Genomic DNA, 10,822 nt, shown 5'->3' on the forward strand with positions numbered 1-10,822 from the left:
AAACTTTGAAAGTATGACAGCTGCATGAAACGTGACTTACTACACCATTGAAAAACATTTTACCCGGAAAGCGGTGAACCCCTGTTGACTTCTTCCTCAATATTACTGATGAAATGGAACCTCAAGACTCTTAGACTCACACAAAATAAGTCAAAAGCAGCTATGCATTTACATCAGATATTTACTGAAATGTATTATTTTTCTTTAATTTGTTTTAGTAGATAAGCTGTGATAAACTTCAGTTTGGAAGAATATAACCCTTTCTTCACTCAGTTTTTCCATCCTTCTATTTCTGTCCTTCATACACAAGAGGTTCCATTTTAAGTAGGACTTTTTAGGACACTAGACACTACAGCACTCCAAATAGGTTAAGTACAGAAGTTATCCATGATGTTGATAGGATTGATATTTGAACTCATTATTTCATGGGATCAAATAATCGCAATTGCCTTCCTGTCGATATCAATCTAATTCAAAAGACAAAGAATCAATAAAGGATTGTACATGGTGAAAGTACAACATGAAGCATCTGTAGCAAAATTTAAAATAGGCATATTCTCTGAGTTTTCTTTTTTGTTTTTGTTTTTGTTTTAACTGCTGCTATGGTCATTGAAAATACTAGCATTTTAATTTTCTTTAGAATAAGATGAATATTTTAATTTGTGATATACATATTAAAAAACTTTAAACTGCATTGCTAGTGCTTAGAAAGTGATATTGATATTAGTATGACATTATATTCTTAAAAAAACATATTTTACATCACTTCATTGGAATCAAATATGGGGGTAAGTGAAAGAATATTTTGAATTGAAAATACTAGTTGCATTAAAATCCTCAATAGAACTGCCTTACCTTTCCCAGTTTCCTTTTAGAGATAAAACACATTTGATAATTCATAATAATTTACTCATGACTAATCCATGTATTGCACTTAGTCTAATATGTAAAAATTCTTACAGAAAAAAAAACAAATAAGCATATTATATATATTATTTCTCAAAGATTTAGGGACTTTGATAATTTTTTAAAAACGTGATAGTCATATGACACATTACAACTAACTTGATTCTCATGTCAAATAAGATTTTTAGACTGTTTAACTTCCCAGTGGGATTCTAACTCATGGGAAAAATTTGATTAGTTGCCAATTTTTTTTTTTTTTTTTTAGGGTCAAGATGCCTTAAAATTCATGGTCATTTTCTTGGCTATGGAGCATTATGAAAAGAAATATATAAATCGTTTGTAGTGTGCCAGTGGAGCAATGTTAATTTCTGGATATCCAGAAAGAGATTAAATGGATAAATCTAGCTATAAATAAACCAAGGTAATTTGGCCATCTCTTCTTAGCTAATATTGTTCAAGATCTGGGTTAGTACAGTTAAAATATTAATGCAAAATAATATATTTAATTACTAAGAAGAGAAAGTAATAGTAAAAACAACTTTTTTCACTATTAGATGTTTTTTTAAATTACATTATCAACTTTTTGCTTACAGCATGGCTTGATAAATTAATATAAACTATTTTGAAAATGTTTAAATTATTCTAAAATGCAATCTTGTCCAGTTTGTGAATTGTAGCACACCTGAGTAATTCCTGAATTTAATTAAGTTTATGAGTGTTTTTCTAAGAAAAAAAATCTATATTCCAACCAATACATTAGTAATTTTCTAGATTTATTTAATATAAGCTAAATCTTCAGATTTGTTTTATAGGAATGTTAATAATCGTGAATAAGAATATTTTGTACAATTTTTAAAAGTAAGTTCAAATAAATTATTCAAATCACTTATCTGAGCTACAAAACACAAACAAGTCAAAAGTAAAAAAAAAAAAAAATGTACTGAAACTGATTATAAAATACTAAGAGTCTGTCAGTTCCACATTTTAAAATTCCAGGAACAGAGTTGCTATGCACATTCAAAATCTGCCAGCAAGTGCACTGACTTGGAATCAATCAGATTTAAACATCTTAAAAACCAATAAACCTCCCACAACAATTAAAAGAAATACTGTAAGTTATTTTGGATAAGTGAATAAATTCCCTCATAAATATAAAGTCCTTTCAGTCTTCAACTTTTCAAAACTAATAGCTGAAAGTTAACACAAGAATCTCTGCAAATTTTCCATAAAAAGTAATGTTAGAATGTATGTCTTACATTGCAATAATAAGTAATGTATTACAATAAGATTCATTTAGAGGGACAAGCAAAATGACCTTTAAGTATAAGGGAAACTTTCATTAATACTTACCTTTCATTAACATACAAATACAATCATTCTTTCAAAGGACTACTAGGAAAGCCATTTAACTTAAAAGATTCATAAAGACTGCAAAAGCTCTTTGGAAAACTAGAATATCAGCAAAACAAAGAAACTTATTTTACATGCTAACAGCAACTTGGTCAACTGCATACAAGACCACCGGATGAAACACATCAGTCTGCCTTAAAATAGCCACAAGAGCACTTGGGTTCCATTCAGAGACCCTCTTTCCCGTTAACCATCTTAAAAATCTTTTCCAAAAATGACATATTTCCCATAGAATGTGAACACAGAACACAGTTTATACTCAGCCAGCACTTAAATATCTATAATTTTCTGTTTCCCACAAAACAAATCATAAAATTAATATTTCACCTTGATCATATCAAATCCAAAAAAAAAATTCAAATCATAGTTGCCAACAAAAATCCCTCAATATCAGACATTTCTGAAGAAGTATAAAGCTACTAATGCAATGCCTCTTTGTTTCTTTAAATAAAGTTGCACACAATAAATATATAATAGATTACACCATTAAACTTTATCAAAAAGATAATCCAAAATGCCTTTAAATATCTCCTTGCTAAATATTAAGTAAATCCTAATAAAAGTGACAAAATAGCAAAGGTCAATTTCAATAAATATCACATACACAGTAATACACACAAAACATTTTTTAAATCTCAAATCTCCCAAAGGTTGATTTTAAACCCCAAGATTTCCTAAGTATTGGATACACACCTAATGTTCTGTGTTGTGAGCAAGGTGGAAAGAAGACACTTGCACTTAAATCTTGAAGCATCCCGTCCTGATGAACCCAGAGAAACTAATTTCTGCCATCAGAAAAGTCCTCCACCAGAACACCAAATAATGATATGCGCTGCTCTAAAGGAAACAGCAAGCCAGCCGGGTTCTGGCTCTAGGAGGTCTCTCGAGGTACAATAATATAAACCTGATCAATTGCAATTAAAATCTGAACAGAGGCTTAGAACTTGAAGTCTTGGTGCATTAGTTCTTGCCAAAAGCAGATGTGATTGTGAGCTGGAAGCAATTTCTCCTGGTAATTTGTGATGACACTGGGTAGCGCAGCCCCAGAGTCCCCAAAGACAAACTCATCAGAGGCTCTAATGTATGCATGACACATGAGGTGGCTCTTTTAGAGCTCAATTAATTGGGCTGAACATTAAGACAGCAAGTTCAGGACTTTTTTCCCCCCTTCTAGAGTTGCTTTTCTCCCCTTTTAAGCAATTTTTTTTTTTGCCTTACCTTCTGCAAGCCATGTTTCCTGTAATTGACTTAGATCTTGAAAGAGTTCTAAAAAACAAATCAAAGACATAAAAATAAGATTTGCAAATCTTTAGACTTCATTAAATAAAAATGTTTGTCATGAAATTGGCATTAAATATGAATTTAATTTAGGGAAAAGGAATGGATAGAAGAAAATAGGATTTATTTAGCTTAACTATCTCAATCACCCTGCCTACTTTTGATGCCTATTAAACAACATTTTAAGAAATTCTTTAATCTACTAAATTATAGTCTATCTCCTCTTCCCCCCCCCCCCAGTTTTATTTAACAAATAGCTTAATAAGTAAGTAGCTCAGCGAAACCAAAAATCACATGTTAGAATTCACAAAAAGACTGAGGTGAAGGTGTTCTAGTCACAAAAACCTTCCTTAAATATACTCAACTCTGGTTAAAACAGGAGTAGGGAAAAGATTGGAAAGACTGGCATTTTTTGTCTGTCTTCTGAATCTTATATACAAGATGTTAACAGAACTTGTGGTAACTCTCAAAGTACTGTTTACAGGTTTAATGCCTCAAAAGTAAAAGGTACAACTTTACATACTAGTTTTTAAAGAAAAATTTCCACATTAATAGGTTTATAAAAGTCAGAGACTGATAATCCCCTGGAACCAGTTTATTATCAAGTTTAAAACTGCATATCCTGTCATATTGGGGAGAGAAAGGGATACTCAATAAGTATGAAGATTTGAGGAAGTTTCAGAATTCAACTTAATACCTAATTAAGTTGCAGTCTGTAATCTGTTAAATAAATCTAAGTATCTTCAGTTCAATATGAATGCACACATATGGCTGAAATAATTTATAATACATTGAACCTCCTACCAACAGTTCATAAAAAGAATCTGCAACCTAATTTCCTAAATAGTATTGTAATTATTAATTAGGCCTTAAGTATGATTCAGTGAACACTTTAAGGCCTATTAACAAGATGTGATGACTTCACAATGTAGTCATCAAACTCACCCATGAAGATTTTTGATAATGGTGTATTAGTTTAGTTTAAAGTAGATGGGAAATCAAACAATCTTTTTATTGTTTGACTTATAATAAAGCTGAAAGAAAAACATAAGCAGTATTATAACTGCTTACTTTTTCCTACTGTGTTGGATATATTTAAACTGTTATCTTAGAGCATGGAATTAGTTATATGCCATATGGACAAAAGCAAACACAAAACAATGATTAAAAGAAAAATGTCATTGTTAAGTTTTTATTTCCTTCTTTTACTAGTTTGTGACAGGACCATAAAATATTTCCCTGGGCAAACCATCATATAATGTAAACTGTTCCAAGTAAGGTCTTAGTTAAATTCAGTAATTTCAAAGTTTATTATTTTTAAGGTAAGAATGAAGTGCTCCCCTTGTTTAGGAGAATGGAGTGTAGGTAAAGAGGGAGGATTCAGCTCAAAATCAAACCTCACCTTCTGAATCATGAGCCAGATCTCTGTTAATGAATTTTCTTTTCCTGACATTTGTTGGTTTCTCGTTACAATTTCTCCCACGCTGACTCTACAAAGGGAAAGATAAAATCCTTTAAAAGAATGTAAACCTCAAATGTCACACAAAAAAATACATGCATATATAACATAAGTCTACTGGATCCTCTCTTTGAGTAGAAAAAAATAAAAGTTCACAGGATCAATTCTAACATTCAGTTTCTGCCTTCATTTGACAGTGAAAGCTTATGCTGAGGATTCAATAAGCATGGAGAGTTGCTTCCCACCGCCGATCCTAACACTGTTTATCAGTCATACATATTCTGGGTATCTCAGCATTGAACATTAAATTATAACACTTAACATTGTTTCTAGGCTGGATCAATACTAGATTAAAATACAGTGAATTATATCCTCTCTCTCACATAGTCCCTCCCCCCAAAAAGCAAAAAGAGTGGAGAAGTGAAAAGAGAGAAAAAAATGAGAAAAAAAATAACAAAAAAACAAAAACCCATGTAAACAAAAAGTGTCAGCATTTGTCTCAACTTCATTCTTTTCAATGTGGCAGACAAACCCAGCCACAAACTTTGAGTGCAGCAGCTGCTGCTGCCCTCCATCTCCTCTTCCACTCATCTTGGGCACTTTAATCAGAAAAAGGAGTCTTAAAAATAAAAATATGCCTTATCCAAATCACTGAAAGGTAAGCTCATTTTGAAGATTGGGCTTCTAGAAGCACAGTCGCCCTACAGTGGCAACAAAGCAGATAAAGTATCTGCAATCCCAACCCCCTGCCCCCTCCCTTCTCATTCTCTCTCTCCCCACCCCCCGTTGGAGTCAAGTTTATAAACAGCAACTTTCGAACTGATCACTCACATTGGTGACCATGTAAGGCACTTGCTGGTCATAAAATCCATCCATTCTGCTGCTCTTCGCAAATATTAGCCCAGTATTTTATATTTTGAGCATTTAGCTGGAGATTTCCTCGGGATCTGGACTTCTATCAACCTAGAGGGGAACAAGATGGCTTTTAGGCTTTAAAAAAAAAAAAAATCATGAATGAAGCTTTTGAATTTGCATAGCTAATTACCCTCCGACAGTCCCATTCACAAAAATAACCCTCCCCTACACCGCCTCCTTCACCTGGATCCAAAGAGAGCCCAGAGAGTTCACAATTTACATATTTTCGGTAGTAGAAAAAATCCGAACAAGAGGCGATGTATTTATTTACACTCTCGATGTTTCCCTGCGCGGTCGGTGTACCCCGGGCAGCTCTGACTCGCAAACGTGTGCAAAACTAGCAATGGCGATCAGCGAGACTTGCTTTGCACCTAACGGGACTAAAGAGACGGAGACACCTCTTTCATAAGGATAGTTTTTGCAACCCACAACCATGCAATTATCTGGAGAGACATAAAAAGTTGTTGGAAAGACCCACCTGAAGGCCACGCTGGGCGAACGGCTGCAAAAAATTCCCTCCAAATTTAATAAAAACATTAATTATTGCCCAGCACTTCCCCTTGCAAGCCGAAAGCGACTCTGACAGAGCTCAATTCGGTGGTTTTTCCTCTACTTCTCCTCCAGGGGCCTCCAATCCAAACTGATGGATCGCTGCCTCCCATTGGCTCCACGTCTCTTTCACAAGATCAGATTTCGGGCTGTCAATCAGGAGACTTGCTGCCCCTTCCCGCGGGTCTCTTGTGCCCCTCGGCCCAAACGAGTTCTCCGTCCGCAGGCGCAGGGTCCGCACCCTGGAAAAGCCATGGAGGAAATCGACTTCCTTCCTAACTCGCTGCTTATTGTTAAGGCGCCTGGGGATACTGAAACCATGTGTACCGAATCGCCAGTTCTCAATACTGGTGTGTTTGGTCCACTGTTGGGCTGATTTCCTTAAACATTGTTGTTGAGGTTCAGGTATATACTCAGAAAAGCGATCCACAAAGCCCGTGCTTCCTCCTCGCACTCCCCTCCAAGATCTCCAACCCTTCTACTCTTGACCTGACAAGGATCCCACCTCGCAGTCTAGCCTCATTCCCACCAAGCTTTTGGCCCAAGTTTTTCAATACTAACCTTCACCATTGCTTATCGAACCATTTTTTTTTTTTTTTAAGACCCATTCTAACTAAAATTAGCTCATGGGACAGAAAAAATAAAGAATCTTTGAGGAAAACATCTGGGTATAAAATCGAGGAATTGTTTATTAGGAGAGGTTGTAATACTGGGAGGGAGAACTATATTGCAATCTGGGTAAGGAAATACAAAAAATAACATTTGTCCCTACGTGAACATTGGTTAAAGGCACTACAAGTCCACTGTGGGGGTGGGGAGGAACTGCGAGGGGATAGGGTGGTTTGGATATCCTAAGGACTTGTTTCCTGAGCTTTTGTTATGTATACATGGAGGCGGAGGGTGTCACTTACTGTACTTGACGCTTTCACTTCCTCTCCAGCTTTTAAACAGACAGAGCCGGGAGTTGGGGGCGAGTGGTGAGAGAGCTCGAGTTACAAGGACAATAACTAGGACGTTAAGTGAGAACTGCATCTCTGAAGTCACTTTCCCTGACTCTCCTATAGGACTTGAAGGACTGAATGTCTCTTTGGAAGCCCTGGTCCTACTGGGGAAGTAGGAGGCCAAGGGGAAAGAACCGGGAACTGAATGGTGACGAAATTCATTTGTGAATCTGGTAGCAGCCAGAGCTAGTGACCAAAAGAAGTTTCCTGCAGCCGTTTTGCCTACTAGGAAACGTGCTGCGGTTCTCAATTTCTATTTGAAAGTTCCCTTCCTTAAATAGAACCTTTAGAGACGCATTAAAATGGAGTGTGAGCGCCGAAGACTCAACTAAGGACCCATGGAGGAGGGACAATATCTATGTCAAAACCAACAAACAAAACCTAGCATTTATTGCTGGGGGGACAACTAATAGCCATGAACAGCAAGGATACACACCGTGCACTCGCTGAAAATTGAGTTCACAGCGCTCTTATCTAGAAGCATTTTGAGCGGGAACTGTGTTTTAACTCCTGCAAAGAAAGGATCCCGGGAACAGCCTGGGCCCGGAGGTTGGAATAGCGAGGCTCTCGGGTGCTTTCTCAGGGTGCAACTACTAGAAGGGATGGTAAGAAGGGTGTCCTGCCACTATGCATTCCCAGGTTAAGCAAGACCTTGTAAGCAGAGCAAGTTTCTGACAGACCTCTGCCGCCGGACCCTGACGGGTATCCAGGGTAACCGGGAGAGGGTGGAGCTTCAGTTCAGAGCCCCCGCGAGCTTCTCCTGCAGCCAATAACGAACCGTAAATTCCCAGCCCATTGTTGTTTGTTGCTGACCCCGCAGCGCTCCGCTCGGAGATTGGCCGACATAGGGAAGGGGGCGGAGTCCACCCCGCCCCCTCAGCCACCTTTCGGCTTCATTCACAAAATTCCGGCCTTTCTGGGTCACGTGGTTGGGGGCGTGGAGGGGCAGGGGAAATGACACAACAAAGGCCCAAGTTTCCCAAACAGCAAAACTTTTTTTTTTTTTTTTAATGCCTTGCCACCTCCTCTTAGTCGCATCAGTGAAACAGATACTAGATCAGGAAGAGGCGCTTTGGATCTGGGAGCAATAAGGACAGAAAAAAATAGGTTCGAAATTAAAGGAATGCTCACACGGGAATAATTCCGGGGTGCGCTGCAAAGGAAAAAGCTGCGCAAAAGAGAAGGAAGAGAATTGAGAATGGGGAGAAAGCTTTAAGGAATGACTAGTAACTAGCTTGTTGCTTCAAAAGGTGTGTTAAAAGTGCCAACAGATCGATTATAGAAAGATCTCCGTTGGCTCACTTAACGCGCTGTAATTTTCATTTCTACCTTTGATTTATTCCACAGTGACAATTTTTTAAAGCTTGTTTTAGGAATATTGGAGGTTTTCACTGATAGTTCTAGTTTCCATTTCCAAACTCCATCACTCCTTCCCAGGCCGGGGTAATGTCATCACTCTTTCAGAGGCCGGGATAAGCTCCCGCGCCCCTTCTCCATCCCTAGGGTGGAGGGGCAGTTGGAGCGGCGCACTGAGCCTCTAATTTTACTACGTTTTGCAGAGACTCCATATTTTCCCTTTTGAATTTTTTTAAAGGACTCGTATCTGTTAACTATATGACTTTCCAGTAACTGAAAATGAAGTTCTCATGTGAATAAGCAACCATCTGGCTACAGCTCTGTTTTAAACAGTAGAGCCCGTTGAGTTACAAGTCCTCCCCTTCAGAGCCAAAGGTTGAACCCTGCCGGTTCTCTCTCTCACTTTCTCTTCTCTTTTTCTACTTTGATACTTAGTGAGATATATTCTCTCATCATTTCTGTGCCTTGAAACTTAGTGAAACACTACTTTCTGGCCTGGGGGCTGTTTATCTACTATGCTGGGTACTGGACCAGGGGTTGGGTGGAGGGGTGGACCTAGTGGCCAGACATTGGAAAGACTGAAACTTTTTTAGAAAATGTTACAGTGGTGGAAAATGTCCACAGAGGCAACAGTTCTATCCACAAGAGAAGAATGTCAAAAGTTGCACAAAGTTTCCACTACTTTTGAGAATGTCTTTTAAAAATCAACTTAGTAAATGCCAGTCCTTTTTGAATGGAAAATTTCATTTTGGCAGGGTTTCAGACATAGAATGGTAGAGCAGAGGCCAAGAAGCTTTGACATTTATTTACTTGTATTTTGAAATCCCATTTGGGTTTTAAAATAAGAACTCTTGAAAGTATCCCCCCTCAAAAAAGTCCATTTTTTAGTTTAGAAAGTTCTAAAACTTTTAAATAGTTTGTGTATAAAGTTATTTAAATCTTTATGGTTCCTTTGCTGTTATTTCGTGAAGTAAAGTAATATTCATTAATTGGTTTTCTGCAGTTAACTTATGGCATCATACTGAAAATGCGTGTAGTTAAAGTGAATTTCTTAAAGCAGTTTAAGAAGCAAACTAAAATAGTGCTGTTTGTTTAAAAGGGTTAATATGATTAAAATGGAATTTTCTCAAAATTAGATTAAGTAAACTAATACTTTAATAATTTGTTTTATAAAATACTATATAATGCAAATTTTTGATAGCCTAGTTTACACAGGGCTATATCTAACAGATAAGGGAAAAAAATAGACTACTAAGTAGCAAAACTGGCAAAGGAAATGAACACTTAAAAATAATTCCAATGGAAAAAGAGTCCTAACAGAATGGTGACAGATTATCAGTGGCTTTAATAGGCTCTCTGTGGGAAAGGAAGCAGGAATTTGGGAGGAGGGTGGAGCCTAGGAAGAAGGTAAAAGTATCAAAGAAAGACATTGTAGAAGATATTCCTTTTCCCATTCTATCTGTAAACTCTCTCAAGTAGAGAAAATATAAGTAACTTATGAACATATGATAAAAAAAATTCTTCACTGGAAGTGAGGACAACAGATATTTTAAAAATAAAGAACATTTTTATTATCTCAAGTTGGGAGTGTTTCAAATATACAGAAGTATGAATATTAGGATGAAGGTTCTCACATATATTCTAGTTGAAATGTGAATGTTTTTCTTTTTTCTATCTTTCAAAAGTAATTTTATAATATGTACTAGATCCTGAAATGTATAATATTATTAGACCCTATAATTAGATCCAATAATCCTGATTTGTTGTACCACAAATATTAAAACAGTGATACATTAGGATATAATTAAGTATTTATAGAAAGAAAAATCTAGAAGCAATTTAATATCCATCAATGAAAAAAAAATATTTTAACAAAGCTTGGTATTCTCAATCTTTGGAATTCAATTATGGTTATGTGCCAATTATGGTATGCTAGTTTTTTGGTTCA

General features: G+C 36.5%; 1 protein-coding gene across 2 annotated transcripts in view; it reads right to left on the reverse strand.

Annotated features, from left to right (window-relative positions):
* The window catches only part of Etv1 (ETS variant transcription factor 1), an 88,822-nt gene extending 82,136 nt beyond the window's left edge, over positions 1-6,686 (reverse strand). The window contains exons 1-4 of one of the 2 annotated variants that reach the window (XM_076862992.2): positions 6,447-6,686; positions 5,885-6,016; positions 4,997-5,084; positions 3,535-3,582 (exon numbers count right to left, since the gene is read on the reverse strand). In XM_076862992.2, the coding sequence (XP_076719107.1) occupies positions 3,535-3,582; positions 4,997-5,084; positions 5,885-5,929 (181 nt within the window). In that variant the 5' untranslated portion in view covers positions 5,930-6,016; positions 6,447-6,686. Of the gene's footprint in view, positions 1-3,534; positions 3,583-4,996; positions 5,085-5,884; positions 6,017-6,151; positions 6,295-6,446 lie in introns of those variants that run through there. The other variant, XM_076862985.1, reaches the window with a different exon arrangement.
* Between the last annotated feature and the right edge of the window lie 4,136 nt (positions 6,687-10,822).

This window comes from Callospermophilus lateralis, chromosome 1 (assembly GCF_048772815.1).
Source record: "Callospermophilus lateralis isolate mCalLat2 chromosome 1, mCalLat2.hap1, whole genome shotgun sequence".
Taxonomy (NCBI): domain Eukaryota; kingdom Metazoa; phylum Chordata; class Mammalia; order Rodentia; family Sciuridae; genus Callospermophilus; species Callospermophilus lateralis.